Source organism: Enoplosus armatus, chromosome 22 (genome assembly GCF_043641665.1).
Source record: "Enoplosus armatus isolate fEnoArm2 chromosome 22, fEnoArm2.hap1, whole genome shotgun sequence".
Classification (NCBI taxonomy): Eukaryota; Metazoa; Chordata; class Actinopteri; order Centrarchiformes; family Enoplosidae; genus Enoplosus; species Enoplosus armatus.
Genome location: NC_092201.1, coordinates 201180 through 217056, shown reverse-complemented (window position 1 = coordinate 217056; position 15877 = coordinate 201180). Strand labels below are relative to the sequence as shown.

Here is a 15877-nt window from a genome sequence, read left to right as displayed (position 1 = left end):
TGCTTCCCGGAGTGGATCAGTCAATGATCATCCTTCCTGAATTTCTGGACTGGATCTTCCCTCCTGACCTTCTGGAATGGATCCTCCCCCCTGACTGCCTGGAGTGGAATGTCTTTCCTGACATTATGGAGTGGATGATTTCCTCCAGACATTCTTGAGCCTTGTTCCTTTTGAACTTGGGAAGCTAATCGTTCCTCCTGACCTTCTGGGTGGATTGTCCTTCCAGATCTTCTGGAGTAGACAGTTGCTCCTGACCTTCCAAGTGGATGGTCCCTCCTGACCTTCTGGAGTTGATTGTCCCTCCAGAAGTTCTGAGGTGGATTGTCCCTCTGGACCTTCTGTGGTGCTAACCGTCAGCCTCATACCATCTCCTCATTGACCACTTATTGCCTTCCACACTCCCATCAGCCACGGGCATCAGGTCTCTGTTCATAAACCATATCAATGAGGTCTTTGCACTGTCGACAGCTGGAGGTGGCGTACAGTTACTACAGCAAGGGGACGCAAAAGAGGAAAAAATTATATATAAATATCTATAAGAATGAATATAATATATGTAAAGAGATAGAATACCAATGAGCACAATATCAATGTAAGAGTTATTATTGGAGTATTGAGATGTTACTTATTTTTTATTGCTTATATATGAAAGTATACTTTAAATCCTTTATTTTGATCAAAAAAAGACCAAACTACTGTTCTATGGTTATATTCCTCTTGTGTTTGAGCTCGCTGTAGATTTTGAGCTGGCGCTTGTTACTCTGTGGAGACGTTGCTTAGCGTAGCTGCTCGCTCTTGTGTTCATGTATCGTGGCAGTGAAAAAAAATTAAGCAAACGCATCGCTTCAATATGAAAAAAAATCAACACTGATTTGTTGCATCCATCAATTTGTGGGCATAATGCTATAGATGAGTTTATCACGTGACAGGTAGGTAAAAAGTGTTTCTGTACAGGGGCGGAGATGGGAAATCAGTCATTCATCACAACCAGAAGCTGACGACAAAATCAGACACATCAGTGCCCCCTGGGGGCTGTGATGTCTATTGATCACAAGAAAACAGATTCTTCCCACTAAATGAATGTCATCACTGTAGCACTGATAAGAGATACCCTTCAAACTACTTGTTATCTGCTTAAAGGGCAGCAAGGCAAAATAGGACCCAGGACAGAACCTTGGGGCCCAACACAGAGTTGCAGATAAGAAATTAAAGCCACTAACAGTGACTGCCTCATTAGCTCCTTTCTTTTATATCATGACATCCATTTCACTACTGCTGAATGACTGGTTCCCGTCTCTGCTGGTTGGCTGTTTTCGCTGTAATGTTGTGAAGAAGTCGGTTGCTTGTAAAATCTGGTTCCACAGCGTACAAGAGGGTTTGTTCGTCTCTGCTCTTCAGCATGTTTGACTAAGTTTGAGACTTTAGCTACTCGTGATGTTCCAGTTAATGTTTATTAGCATGCTGCTAAAAGATGTTAAAAACAAAGTTTAAAAAAGGAAAGAGTTGTTCCACATCAAGTTAAGAGTGAGCAAAGAGTGATTGTCACAGTGCCATAAACCATTCATCCAAACAGTAGAAAAAATATATCATATGAAACATCATGTTTATTTGTTTTGCATTTCCAAAAGATATTTTTAAATCTAAATGAAGATGGTTACAGTAAACAGTGTATAAATGAAAGTGGATATGATGTTGAATAGAAAACATAATATATAGAAAATATTTTATCTGTGATTGCTCTGCTGAACGGACTCAAAGATCTGCCCGGCAACAGTGTCAACACATCCTTCATGGACCAGAAACCAACTGTAGAACTCTTCACCAGCTGAAGACTTTCTGGTTGGACCAGGCACCTGTCAGTCAAGCTGTAGGACTTGGCCACGCCTACAGGATCACATGGTGCTAATTCAACGACTTGAGGTGTGTCTGAATCTTGTCAGATTACACACAAAACACACAAAAAAATGAAATCCTGCAGGTGTCGTGATTGAAAAGAGAAGTTCATCTTCTTTTATCAAACTCTGGATTCAAGCCGCTGCTCTGCAGGTTTCACAAACTTCTCCTGAATGTTTTCTTCAATATTTTCTATAGTTTCAGAGTTTCTGTGTTTTCTAGATCTGTGATCCTCAGTGAGAATCCAGCAGACAACCAGGCGCACTGTGGATGTTTACTGATGACAAAACTACTAATTCACACCGCAATCACTCTGAGACTCACCTGGTACTAACATGTACGGAGCCCCTAAAGTCCTGAAAGATTGAGGACAAGATATCAACTTGTGTGCAAGATAACCTGTACAAACATGTTACTAACTACCTTCCTGTCCAGGGACCGAAGGATGTAAATTAGCTATACCGCTAACTCTGACTCAACAGTTGTGCTCAAAATATTAACATTTGAACAAGATACTTACTCATGCGCACAAAATATTGACTTGTCAAACAAGATACTACCTTGTGCAACCAAGATACTAACTTGTATCTACAAGATACTGACTTGTGCACACAAAACATTAACTTGTGGGAACAAGGTACTAACATGACACACAAGATATTAACTTGTGGGAACATAATGACTTGTACGCACAAGTTATGGATCTTGTTGTATCCTGTTTGCACAGGATACTAACTTGCTCAAACAAGATAGTAATGTGTGCACGCAAGTGATATATACTTGTGCAAACAATGTAGTAACTTGTTAAACTTTTGCACACAAGATAACTTGTGGGAACAAGATAATAAAGTGTGCACTAGTTATTATCAGCAGACCTAGCAGTAGTACCCACTATTAACCTGCGTTCTATAAAAACAGCTGGGAACTTGTTCTATTCTTACCAATCAGTGTGTTTTCAGATCTTTGCTTATCACATAGTTTGAGTCACTAGTTTTGTCATGAATAAACTTCCATACAGGTATTGCTCTGAGTCGAACCACATTCCTGTTGTTCCTTTCTGGACTTTGTTCCAACACACAGTTTTACTGAATCCCAGTCCACCTGAGTTCACATCAGTCCAGGTGTGATCCAGATAACTCAGTGAAACTGCTTCGAGGAAACAGAGCCTGAAGGATGTTCATTTTAATGTCAAATCAGTGACGTGGGAACACTGCCAGCAGTTTCACCTGTTCAACAGCAGCCAGGTGAGTCTTCAGCTGTCAGATCAGCTGTGTCACATGACAGGACCTGTTCTACCCAAACTCTGAGCTGCATCCTGTGGTGTTTCAAGTCTGAAAGATTGTGTTAACAAACATTAAAGAGATGTGTTCAAATTTAACCCGTGGCAGCATATTTTCTTCCTTATTTATTTATTTATTATCATTCAATCAGCAGGGTAGGGCGGGTTGGGAGTTCGATCCCCGGCATGTCAGAGTGTCCTTGAGCAAGACACTGAACCCTAAGTTGCTCCCGATGGAGACCAGCACTTTGAATGGCAGCTTGGTCGCCATCGGTGTGTGAATGTGTGAATGAGACCTGATCTGTCGAGTGCTTTGGGAACTGTTACAGTTGAAGGTTTTTGTACAATGATGAGATCTCCTCAGTTTATCCTACTTCTCTTCATTTGTCTTAGAGAAGTCTACTAATGATCTCTTTTTCATCTCTTTATTGCTCCAAAGGGACCCTTAGGGGGAGTGACTCAGACATAAATGATCACAGAATTAACAGATAAGCAACACATTTTTTCCTATGGTTACTTACAACCGCTGCATTTAAAACGGATATTTAGCAACTTAAATTGGTGATCCATCTAATCCTTCCTCTGTAAAAAAGGTCTACATTTTTTTACTTTACTTTTTACTCTCAAAAATGTATTTTAACAGTGGCTGAACTCTAATCATGAGAGACTTCTTACCTCATAATTACCTCTTTGAACTAAAAATAATAATTTAAATGAAACCATGTGGGAAGTATAGAACTGCATGCTGAGTTTTATATACCAGATCTCAAGCAAAAACAGGTTGAAACATCTGGTTTAATCTTTATTTATTTATCATATTTCATAAACTCTTAATATGTTTTTAATGAAAAGTCTTAATCTGAAAAGTAACAACTGTCTGACGTAGTTTGCCTCTGAGACGCAGTGGAGTACAAGTATAAAGATGCATAAAATGGTATACTCAAGTAAAGTACAAGTAGCCTACCTCAAGGCTGTGCTGGAGTATAGCATTTGAGTAATTGTAATCTTCCTCCTCCTCCCGCCGGTTCCCTGATGACGATGACGATGATGATGACGATGACACTTCCTGATACACCTGGGCAGGTCAACAACAACAGTTTATACCGGAATAACCAGCCGCTGACTGTTTGTCCCAGTAAATCTTCCCCTGCAGCATGAGAAGAGACACAACAGACAGCTTTATTGTTGAAAACAAACGACTGTGTGAGTAGATTAATTCATTCATTCAGAAAACTTTCAAACTAATGTGAACGCAGTCAAACGGTCGTTGACGTCCTGCGGGAAAAGTTATGCTAGCTCCATTTAAGCTAACTAATGTTACTATATGTAGTGTAGTATTAAACCTTATTGTTGTCGCAGGTTCTGCTTTAATAAATCAAAGTTTTTGACCGATATTAAACTTTATCGCTCGGCGTTTCCTCTCCAGAATGCCCGGAGAAAATGTTCTGCCAAACCCCGTTCAAAATACTGCGGTTCAATGTTTTCTTCCTGATGTAGGCTGGTAAAATGTACAAACATGGCAGAAAACGAATAAATACCAATCAGAAGTGTCTTCCTTCAAATTCGGCTCGCTAATGATCCATCTTTTAACACTTACAATCATTAAAATCTAGTTTTGTGACCATGCCCTCATTGGAAGCAGGCCAAACAAACTTTGCAGACGTCCAGATTTATTAGAATAACTTAACACTTCTCGGTGTCTTGTTGTTTCTTTGTATCTTCTGTATCTTCAGTTCTGAAGTCACAAGCATTAACGGCTTTTGCTGATAAGCTACCTCATTAAATGGATTTCTGAACAGTTTGGCGTAACTTCAACCAAGGAATCCAGGGATCTTCTGTGAGACGTGCTGAAAGCTGCTGCCTTTGTTCGGCGTTTCCCCTTCTACACACTGTTTCACATAACTAGAATAAATCTGATTAAAAGTTACTGTTTGTTTGAGTTTATTGTTACAGAAAATGTTTGGATCCTACCAATAAAATATTTAATATAGTCTATATGTAAAAAAAATAGTAAAATAATCTTTCTGGCTGGATGGAAACAAATATTAGTCTTAATGATTAGATGTTTTTAAGCAACTGAGTATTTAATGTTGAAATCTGAATACCATAGACTTTATAGCACTGAAATATTTTACTTTGAAAACCAAGTTGAAAGTTAAAGTCAAGTCCTGCAACCAAGTACTGCTGTAATTTTACTGAAGTCTAGTCTTTGAATATATAAATTTGATCAGAAAAGCTTTTTATTTTCATAAACAACAACACTGTCTTATGTATATCAATAAAAAATGTTGATTGCACGATCTAAAGGCTGTAGAGTAACGTTTAGATTGGTTCCCAATAAGCCTCACTGTGCCACCGGGTACGACAGGGGAAAGTGTGTGTGTGTGTGTGTGTGTGTGTGTACATATATATATTATTTATGTGTGTGTGTGTGTGTGTTTTCAGGATGACTGATAGTATGAAGACTCAGCTGGTGAGCGCCATCCACCTGCAGGAGGTGAAACTGCAGGAGAAACCTGCAGACAAGCAGCAGGGCAGCAAGAACAGCAACAATGGTGAGTGTGAAATCAATGATCAATGAGTTGTAGAGAGTCACCTCCAGAGATAAATCTGAGAGGTCGGAGGTGAAGAGTGGAGAGGAAGAAACAATGTTTTCATTTCAGGCCTCAAAAATGATTAAATGAACGAAAGCAAACAAAAAGCAAAACAACATTTATCTGAAGGTTTGATGTCAACTGCAGAACAAGTTTGTCTTTATGAGGAAAACAAGAAATTTACAGATGAACAAACTAAGTTAATCATTTTCATCCTATGATGAAAACAATAACAATAAATCCAACGTGTATTCTTTGTATTTGAATCAGATGGCAGCTGATGCTGTTTCATAATGTTTGTTGATGGCTCTAAACTTTATCTGTGTGTTTCTGCAGCAGTTGATGAGACGTTCACTGTCGAGGAAGCCGTTGAAACAATCGGCTTCGGTCGGTTTCACATTCTGCTTTTCGTCATCATGGGGAGCTCCAATGTAAGACACACCTCCGCTTCCTACGGTCGTTAAACTGATCAGCTGTTTCTGCTGAAGCTTTCTAAACTTCACTCTTCTTCTTCATGATAAACAAGTTCAAATTTCCTGCGAACACACAGAAGTTAGATTCCTACAAAAAAAGCCATCGGTTTAAGACCTGAACACTGAAGTACTTTTACATAATGACACAACTTTCTTTGGTTTGATCCTTTCTGTCAAATATTTAATTAAAACATAAATAAACAGTTGGAAAAATAGTTGTATTCATATATATATATATATATAATATATATAATATTCATATGTATATGAATATTCAGATGATCAGAGACTTTTAAACTCATCATCTGTAAATCTGATTGTTTGTGTATCAATAAACATTTAATTAATATTAATTATTACGTTTTGGAGGACAACATATTTCTCCAAAATGTTTTAATTCAACAATTTATATTTATATATTTATACATTTATATGTGTGTATGTGTGTGTGTGTGTGTGTGTGTGTGTGCAGATAGTGGAGGCGATGGAGATCATGCTGTTAGCTGTAGTTTCTCCTGAGATTCGATGTGAATGGCGTCTGGACGACTGGCAAGTCGCTCTCGTCTCCACAGTGAGTCACAACTCCTCCATCAGTGTCTCAGAGTCCAAGATGACGTCTTCAAATGTCTCGTTTTATCTGAAACCAGAAGAGATTCAGTTACTGTGAAATAAAACAGAAAATAACTTCTACAGTTCATTGATGAGCGTTTCCCAACGTGTGGGTCAGGACCCACCAAGAGGTCACAACATAAATCTGAGGGGTCATGAGAAGATTCAATTAATAACAAGAAAAGCATTTATTTTACACAAAATTATGTTTATTTTTTTCAGATTTTTGTCTGTTTTGTCTTTTTTAAACTGTGAGAGAAACTTTCATGTCTTAAAGTTGAAATTAAGTTGTGGACCCGTGTGAAACTGACTGAACCGGGCGTGTTTAAATACCTGACCTGCTTAGACCTGCTTAGACCTGCTTAGACCTGGTTAGACCTGGTTAGACCTGGTTAGACCTGGTCTGACTGATTATTCACAAAAGTATTGCTGATGAAGAGAATCCAGGTTACTGAAGCTGCATGAACTCACAGTGAACAAACCTTAATAACAGAATAAAACTGTAGCCTGCTAATATTTCTAATATATGATAATATATTTATTATTATTAAAGATATTATAGAGTGAAAATGAATTCATATTTATTCTTAGAACTTTAAATATCACTTTGATGATCTGATAGATGCTACAGGTCAACGTGTTTCACTAAAGAAAATAGTATTTTTCAGACATGTTCAAAATAATTTCACACTAAGAAAATTAAGAAACATGAGAAACAAAAAGTTTTCTGGACCTGGAGACTCGGAGACCCGAGTCCACCTGCGAAAACCTTGAGCGTCCGAGTTGAGTTTCCTTTATTTTAAAGGGAAGTTGGGAACCACATTATTCCCGTACAGTACTGTGTTAGTGTAGTACTGTAGTACTGTAGATACTGACTAGAGTGTTTTGTCTCAGATGGTGTTTCTTGGCTTCATGGTATGTGGAGTTTTGGGAGGATACATCGCTGACAGATACGGACGCTGGAAGGTCAGAAATATATATATTCTAAATATATTGACACTGGTTGTAATGGTTGGCTGACTGTGTGTTTCTGTGTATTGTGTGTGTGTAACCAGGTGGTGTTTGGAGGTTTCGTGTGGAGCGCCTACTTCTCTCTGCTCACCTCGTTCGCTCCTTCGTACGGTTGGTTCATCTTCCTGCGCGGCATGGTGGGCTGCGGGGTGGCAGGGGTGTCGCAGGGGTCAGCGCACACACACACACACACACACACACACACACACACATATATACACACACGTGCACACGCACACATAATGACTGACAGGTTGTTGTTTTCATCGTTTCAGGTTTGTGTTGAAAACAGAGTTCATCCCGGCGAAGTACCGAGCCTTCCTGCTGCCTCTGGCTACTGTGAGTTTGATTTTCTACTTACACTTTATTACTACTTACATTTATTTCAATCTCCGTTTTGAGAAGTTGGTTTCAGGTTCGTGTGACTGAACAGTTCAGGTCAGGATTGTATTGAGACCTATTGGTACTTTTATTGATTTTATTTTTGTGTAGGAGAACTGATGGATCTAAATGTCCTCCAGATGCTTGACTCACTCGCATCTTGTTTCTCTGTGTTAAATGCTGATTAGAAATAATAATTGTATTAATGTTTAATTACAAATAGTAATAAGAGTAAACCCATCTATTTAGTCTGTGGATGTTTGTATTAATGAAATAATAATTATTTTAGGAAAACTAGAGATGAATGATTTTCTGTTTTAGTTCCATCTGTTGTCCAGCGAGGATCTTTGTTCTGTCGTCGACATGTTAACGATAAAGTTTGAGGTTCTCAAGCTCACCTGATGTCATCAGTTGAGGTCTCCCAGCATGCTCTCTGTCTATGTGTGTCAGATCTTCTGGATGATGGGCTCCATGCTGATCATCATACTGGGGATGGTGGTGGTTCCCACTCTGGGCTGGAGGTGGATGATCCGAATCTCCGTCACCCCCAGTGTCATCCTCATCTTCCTCTTCAAGGTGAGATGTCTTCCTCACCTGTTGGTATATAATCAAATATTTAGGTTTAGAATGGACATCTTTGTAATCTACAGAGAAACGCGACATGAGACACAAGACTGCCGGATTGAATAAAGATACGAAACACTTTCAGGAAACTGAATCAGAATCAGAAATACTTTATTGATCCCCGGGGGGAAATTATACGAGAAGTGTGATTGATCTTGAATATGTTGAGTCTTATGAAGATATTAAAAGATAGTTTCAGCTCAAGTATAAAAACTGAAAGCAGATGTCAGTTCATCATTATAAGTTTAGACACTTAAAGAAGTTGAAGTGTCAGAATAAACAGTAACTGTAATGACTCAGGGTCCTGTCTGTGTCTCTTCAGGCCAAACTGACTCCTGTCTGTCTACCTGCCTGTCTGTCTCTGTGTCTTTTAACCCATCAGTTTATTCCTGAGTCGGCTCGTTATAACGTGTCGGCAGGAAACATTCAGGCTGCTGTTGAAACTCTGGAGAAGATTGCGAAGATGAACCGAGCGTCTCTTCCTCCGGGACGCCTGATGGAGCCGGCTGTGGTACGTTCACTCTCAGGTTAAATATCAGCAGTCATGCCTGGTTGTTTAAGAACCTTATCAGTCCACAATAAGTTAGACTAGTGACTTCAGGAATCCTGAAAAATAATCTCAAGCTTTACGTTTTACAGTGTGCAGTTTAACAGGCTGAATGTGGAGGGTAGTCTGTAGGGCCTAAAGAAAACCAGGTCTTTATTTATTTGGAACAGATCAGAGACAGGCCTTTGTGTTTTATAAGCATGTTTGATTATATTTATGTAAGAAGCCTCCCTATTTTCTGATCAGCTTCCTTCATGTTTACCTGTTGTCTTGATAAATTCAGGATAATGAAGGTGAGGTTAATCTTATTGTTTGTGTTTCAGAAAGAGAGAGGCAGTTGGAGGATTCTGCTCAGCTCATCCTTCAGGAGGACGTCTGTACTGCTCTGGTATTCATGGTAATGTCATTCTTCATCCTCACCTCTACATTGCTGATGATTTGGTGCTTTATTAGACAACAACAGTGGAGAGATGAGAGGGAGGTGGCGAACAATATGCAACAAAGGTCCCTGTCCAGACGAGAACCAGGCAAGTTATGGTGGCCAATGGTGGCTGGATTTAGGGCTTTTCTCCAGAGTACTGAAGTTATCGCTTGTACTTGGTTTTTAAAGTTCAGGTTTTAGTCAAAAATGATTCCAATTCCTATAAAGCCAATTTTTATAAGTATATCATAAATTTCCTCATTAAACTGGAGAAGAAATGTGGAGAATAAGACACAGTCGTCATGAGACTTACTTCTTTTCAGAATCAGAATCAGAATCAGAATCAGAAACTGTTTATTGCCAAGTAACATACATTACAAGGAATTTGCCGTGGTCTGATGGTGCTGACAACAAAGAGCAACTCTCAAGTGTTCACATGATTAATCACATGTATGTTCAGGGCAGGAACAGCCAATCAGAGATGAGGATTTACCCTACATCATGTATTCTTTTTTTTTTTTTTCAAAGATCTTGACATTTTATTCAATGATATTTTGCAAAAACATGTGATTTAAAATGTTTAAAAAGAAAAGCAAACTGAAGCAGGTAGACTAGGGACTTCATAGAAATCAGTCATGAGAATTTAGTTTTGCAGTGACGCGTTCAGACAATGAATATGATGGAAAGTGATTTCAAATGGCAGCTTTGTTCTTTTTGTTGTTGCACCACTGACAAATACAAAGTTGACTAAAACCATCCTGTTGATACATGATATATTGTACAATCACTCAAGAACTTATGAGACTTCTGCACCTCCCTTAGAATTGTTTATTTTTAAGTTGTAAGAAATTGACAAATGGTGGAGCATTTTTAATATGGATAAATACTGGCCCAGGTTTTTGTGGATACGTTTGTGACTGTGGCGTCTTTCATCTGTCTGTCAGGTTCGTGGCGTCCTTCGCGTACTACGGCTCGGTGCTGAGCAGTTCGGAGCTGTTGGAGAAGAACTTGTTGTGTGTGACGGACGCAGATCAAGAGCATCAGGTCAAACACCGCCATGAGGACGGACTGTGTTACTGCATCCCCTTCGCATTCAACGACTACCAGACACTCCTCATCAGCTGTCTGGGAGAGGTTGCGCGTAAGTCCAGGACTGAGATCAAGAGCTGTGTTTAACAAAGATTCACAGCTTCATCAGTTTTCAGATACTGGCAGCGTAGTTACAGGATATTATAAACACTGAAGTCAAGAGTTAAATTCCACCTGAAGAATCCCACCAACCTGAGAAAGAAATGACTAGCCACCACCCAAATTGTATTGATTGATTGGACTGTTTGTAAATTTTGTCTTCCAACTACATGATGGTCTAAATGTGGTTTCCAAGCTTCTCTTCTCTACCATTATGTAATTCTGGTGGAAGTTAGCATCTAGCTGTGTCTAGCTACAGCCTTACAGAGCTGCTAGCATGGCTATAGACTGGAATGCTGTGTCTGCTATATCGTGTGCTACATTTGCTGTTCACCATTTTCTTTGAGTTTCTGAACTCTGAGTGTGTAAATGTGTCCACTATCTTACTCGCTAAGTTGCTCTCAAAAATTACCCAATATTTTGACTAATCCATAGTATTGATTAAGTATTTACACAGTAATAGTTACCATGTTAGCATGTTGGTAGTGTACTTGCTACATGTTAGCATGCTAGCCAAATGTCAGCTGATTTAAATGCTTTCAGTTAGCATGTTAACACTGCTAACATGCCAACATTATTCACCTCAAAGCACAGCTGACAGTGAGAGTCTGAGATGTCCTAAACAGGCCACCGTCAATCAGGACAAACTTTGCTGTTTTACTAAGTGGTGAGAACAGAGAAGCTGCCTTTACTTGTGTTATCCAACAGTTTCTGTTTTAACACACATCTGATCCTCTCCTCCTGTGCCTGAGCAGTGGTCCCAGTAAACATCTGTATGCTGAACGTGTTGGGACGGAAGATGAGTCTGATGGTGCTGCAGCTGGTGGCGGCCATTTTGTTCATGATGCTCAACATCTGCACCACCATGTAAGAACCTCATAGACTCTTCTCTGTCTGCTGTTATAATCTGACTTGGTACAGGTTCATGAAGTCCTTCAGTCTGATTGGGTCCAGGTTTATGAGGTTTTCTAGTCTGACTGGGAATAGGTTTATAAAGTCCTCCAATCTGACTGTGTGCAGGTCTATGAGGACCTCTTGTCTGACTGGGTCCAGATTTATGAAGACCTTCTGTCCCTGTTTTTCTCTCCAGGTTTGGGTTCACTGTGTTGCTGTTCTTGCTCCGGTCTCTGGTCTCTATGAACTTTAATGTGGTTTATATTTACACCGCTGAGGTACGTCTAGACTGCTGGTTTTAGTGGAGGTTTTTATTGATCCAGATCTTCCATAACAGTTTTTGTCTCTCAGGTTTTTATCGATCAGATCTCAGATCTCAGGTGTTATTTGTCTGTCAGGTGTATCCCACTGCGGCTCGGTCTCTGGGGATGGGCTTCTGTACATCATTCAGTCGTATCGGAGGAATGATTGCTCCGTTCATCGCTCAGGTGAGTTCAGTGTCCTGGCCAAGAACCACTCAGGTGCGTTTTCAGGTGTTTCTGCTTTCCATGTTTGACATCACTCCGTGTGTACTTCAGGTGCTGATGTCTCAGTCAGTGATTCAGGCTCTCAGTCCGTTTGCTGTTGCCTGTGTGATTTGTGCTGTGGGAAACTTTCTGCTTCCTATAGAAACTAAAGGACGAGCTCTTCTGGTAAGGAACACATTACTGCTAACACTTTGTACAAACTTTATTGTACTTTATTTTAACTTTATTTATTCCTCTCTTTTTTAGCAAAGCTCCCGATGACGTCTCCAAACAAACTGTCTGTTGCTGTTTGTCATTTTACCATTGTTGTTACATCTGTAATGTAAAAATATTAACTATTACTGATATCAGCTGGTCCTGATCCTTCATTAACTGTCTGAAATGAATTAATTTATGAATTTATAAATGAAAGATGGTTAATTGGAGCCAGAGAACACTGCTGTTTCAGCTTCAGTAATCACATTATTAAAATGTTAAAAGGTTTACTTCTAATTTCAGTTTGCATTAAATACAAGAGTGTTGAAATTTAAACAAATATTTTTAGTTTATTGGTGTCACATAATCAGTTATAACCATTATAATTACATATCTCTGTTAAAAGTAGAATGAGTTACATTTTTAATTCTTATCACTGTCATTGTTGCAGTGACCACCATTGAACACTAATCAGGGCAGTGAAGGAGTTGATCCTGCTGCTGATCCTGTTTTTGTTTCATTTATTTCTAAGTAAGATGGACATTTATTGTTGAAAAATTGTATTTAAAATGAGAGATATTTAAGTCATTTATGTGACTTGTTTGGAGATCTTACGTGTTTAATTATCATGATAATATCTGTATATTTCTATTTAACTATTATTTAACCAAGAAAGCCTCATAAAGATTAAAACTCTCTTCTCAACAGCAACAACACTTGAATTACAAACTTCAGACAGAAAACACAAACTGTCACAAAATTCAGAAACAATCAGAAATGTGATTATAAAATCATAACTAACTTTTCCCACATACTCAGATAAAAGATTTCATCCTATTTAAATATCTGAAACCATAAAATAAATAAGACCACTCTAAAGCAATACATTAAAATAGCCCAAAATACCAGCAGCCAGAAGTAGTGGTGTGCGATACTGCAAGATTTGGTATCGATCCGATACCAAGTAAATACAGGGCCAGTATCGCCGATACTGATACCGATACCGATACTTTTTAATAATTAAGGTTGATACATCATCAAATTGCTAAATCTGAATGAATTTTCATGACCATTTAAGTGATTTTTCCTTTGGATTATTAATTAGTTAAAACCCAGGACAGAATTTGGGCAAAGTTTATAGGTAAATAGAAAATACTTCATAATAAAGGTTTTTGTTCAGAAATAATAGAACAGTAACAAAACAATTTTTCCCCATACATTGTCATGTCTGGATTTTTTTCTTAAATAAACAAAGTGCACAAAATTATCACTCGAGAACAAATTAAAAAAATTATTTTTTTGAGGTATAGTGTTCAGAAACTACAATACAAAAATTAAATAAAATTTCTCCCTTCATTGCGCTTCTTTTCTGGATTTCTGGACTCTGTGCTGCTTGTGTGTGTGTGTGTGCTGCTGGCCGGGCCTGGCGGCTGAGCCTGCTCGCTTGTTTGCCTGGCGCCGCTGAGTCACGTGATGGTACAACATCAAAACACAAGAGGGGGGAGGAGGAGCAAAGTGTCCCTGCTCCGCGCTGTGGCAGCAGCGGCACTTGAAATCAGCGGCACTTACACAGACACAGGCAGCCAGGTCGCCTCTTTGATGAAACCGCAGCAGTGCATACAGGAGAGAAACTGAAACTAAAGTATCAATCTCATTACACTGGTATCGATCAATATCGATACCAACGTTGGTATCGATATTATCGATATTTGGATCGATCCGCCCACCACTAGCCAGAAGAGGGAGCAGCATTATTTGAATTCTCACAGAGAAAAAGCAGATCTCTCAATTTTAAAGTATCTTTCCGCTCGTTCCGTTTAACAATAACTGTTAATAAAAATAAGTTCTGAGATGTTCAGAACTTAAAGAAATGTTCATTACAGCACAAGAATATAATGTTTTTTAACTCGGTTCATTTTGAAACATCTGCTGGTTTGTGGATCAGGACTGGCGAGGTTCTAATAAGTGGATTAATATGAAACCAGACTGACAGCAGCTCTTTGAGGCTGTACCGAGACACGGCTAAATGCTCACAATGACAATGCTCAAATGCTGATGTTCAGCAGGTATAATATTTACCATGTTCACCATCTTAGTTTAGTGTGTTAGCATGCTAATATTAGCTAACTGTCAGTAAACACAGAGTCCAGCTGATGCTGATGAATGTCATCAGCTCTGCAGGTATTTGGTCATAAACCAAAGTATTGGACACATGAACATGTTGGCCTGATGATGGCGCTAGATGAAGAGTCAGAGGATCACCAGAGTTATTACAGTTCATCCTGAGGGGACCATGAAGGTCTGAACCACATCTCATCACAGTCCATCCAACAGTTGTTGAGATGCTTTAACTGGGGGACTGAACAACTTCATCCTCCTTAGAGCCAAGCAGCTAGTGAGGCTAAAAATAAACCCTTTTATTCAGGGAACATCACGTTTCATCTGGCACCACCATCAGGACAAACTTTTTAGTCAAGAACCAATAAGTTTCTGACTGTAATAAATCTGACAGCCTGATGGTGGCGCTGCTGTGTCTGTCGACTATGATGATGATGATGATGAAGGTGATCTCTGGCTCCTGAACTCTTGTTAATCTTGTTAATCTCGTAAACTCAGACACACTCAGATTACAGATTACTGTCTGTTCTCAGGGGGCGGGGCCTGGTCTTCACTGACCCCGCCCCCTGACCTCAGACACCATGTGTGTGTGCGTGTGCTTGGGTGTCTGTGTGTGATTAAAGTGGATTTAGACGTTCACTGGCAGCAGCTGAAGATGGAGTGCCGCTCTGTGAGACGTGAGTACACACTGATTCATTTAACACATTTACATCTGAACATTATAAGTGTGTGTGTGTTGCAGCAGCAAAACATGAAACTTCAGTTGTAAAAAGAGTGTATCAGTGTACTGAGTGTTGAACAGACACAGAGCGGTTGCAGGTGTGTTTATTAGCAGACGGGTGTCTCTTCTACCTGCACGTCACATTTGATTGCTTTGTTTTCGACCTTTAGAGTCAGAAACGGCAAATTTTTCGGAATACATTAATGACGGATTCTATGAAGTTTGATCTGATTTTTAAATATATATGAAGAACATGTAAATATTCATACTGCTGCCTCATATTTGTAGCATTTGTATTGTGTTTCATTTGTGACGTTTAATGTCTATTATTGGTTTGTTTTATTTGCCTGAGTTACTTTAATGTCAAAGTAAATGATTTGTTCGGATTTTGGTCTTTATGAG

At 39.1% G+C, this 15877-nt stretch overlaps 1 protein-coding gene across 3 annotated transcripts; it reads left to right on the top strand.

The window, feature by feature from the left end:
• The first annotated feature begins 4254 nt into the window (after positions 1 to 4254).
• Positions 4255 to 13012, top strand: svopl (SVOP-like). Of its 3 annotated transcripts, none has more exons than XM_070929049.1 (16): positions 4255 to 4375; positions 5618 to 5727; positions 6106 to 6197; positions 6712 to 6810; positions 7743 to 7814; positions 7904 to 8028; positions 8135 to 8198; positions 8691 to 8816; positions 9247 to 9375; positions 9735 to 9808; positions 10777 to 10973; positions 11776 to 11887; positions 12111 to 12192; positions 12313 to 12402; positions 12493 to 12606; positions 12688 to 13012. In XM_070929049.1, the coding sequence occupies exons 2-16, from the start codon at positions 5619 to 5621 to the stop codon at positions 12700 to 12702; spliced, it is 1500 nt and encodes a 499-aa protein (XP_070785150.1). In that variant the 5' UTR covers positions 4255 to 4375; position 5618; the 3' UTR covers positions 12703 to 13012. The 3 variants fall into 3 exon arrangements, with proteins under 3 accessions (XP_070785150.1, XP_070785149.1, XP_070785151.1); XM_070929048.1 differs by having other exon boundaries at positions 6103 to 6197; XM_070929050.1 differs by lacking the exons at positions 4255 to 4375; positions 5618 to 5727 and having other exon boundaries at positions 6179 to 6197; positions 6716 to 6810.
• Positions 13013 to 15877: the final 2865 nt, after the last annotated feature.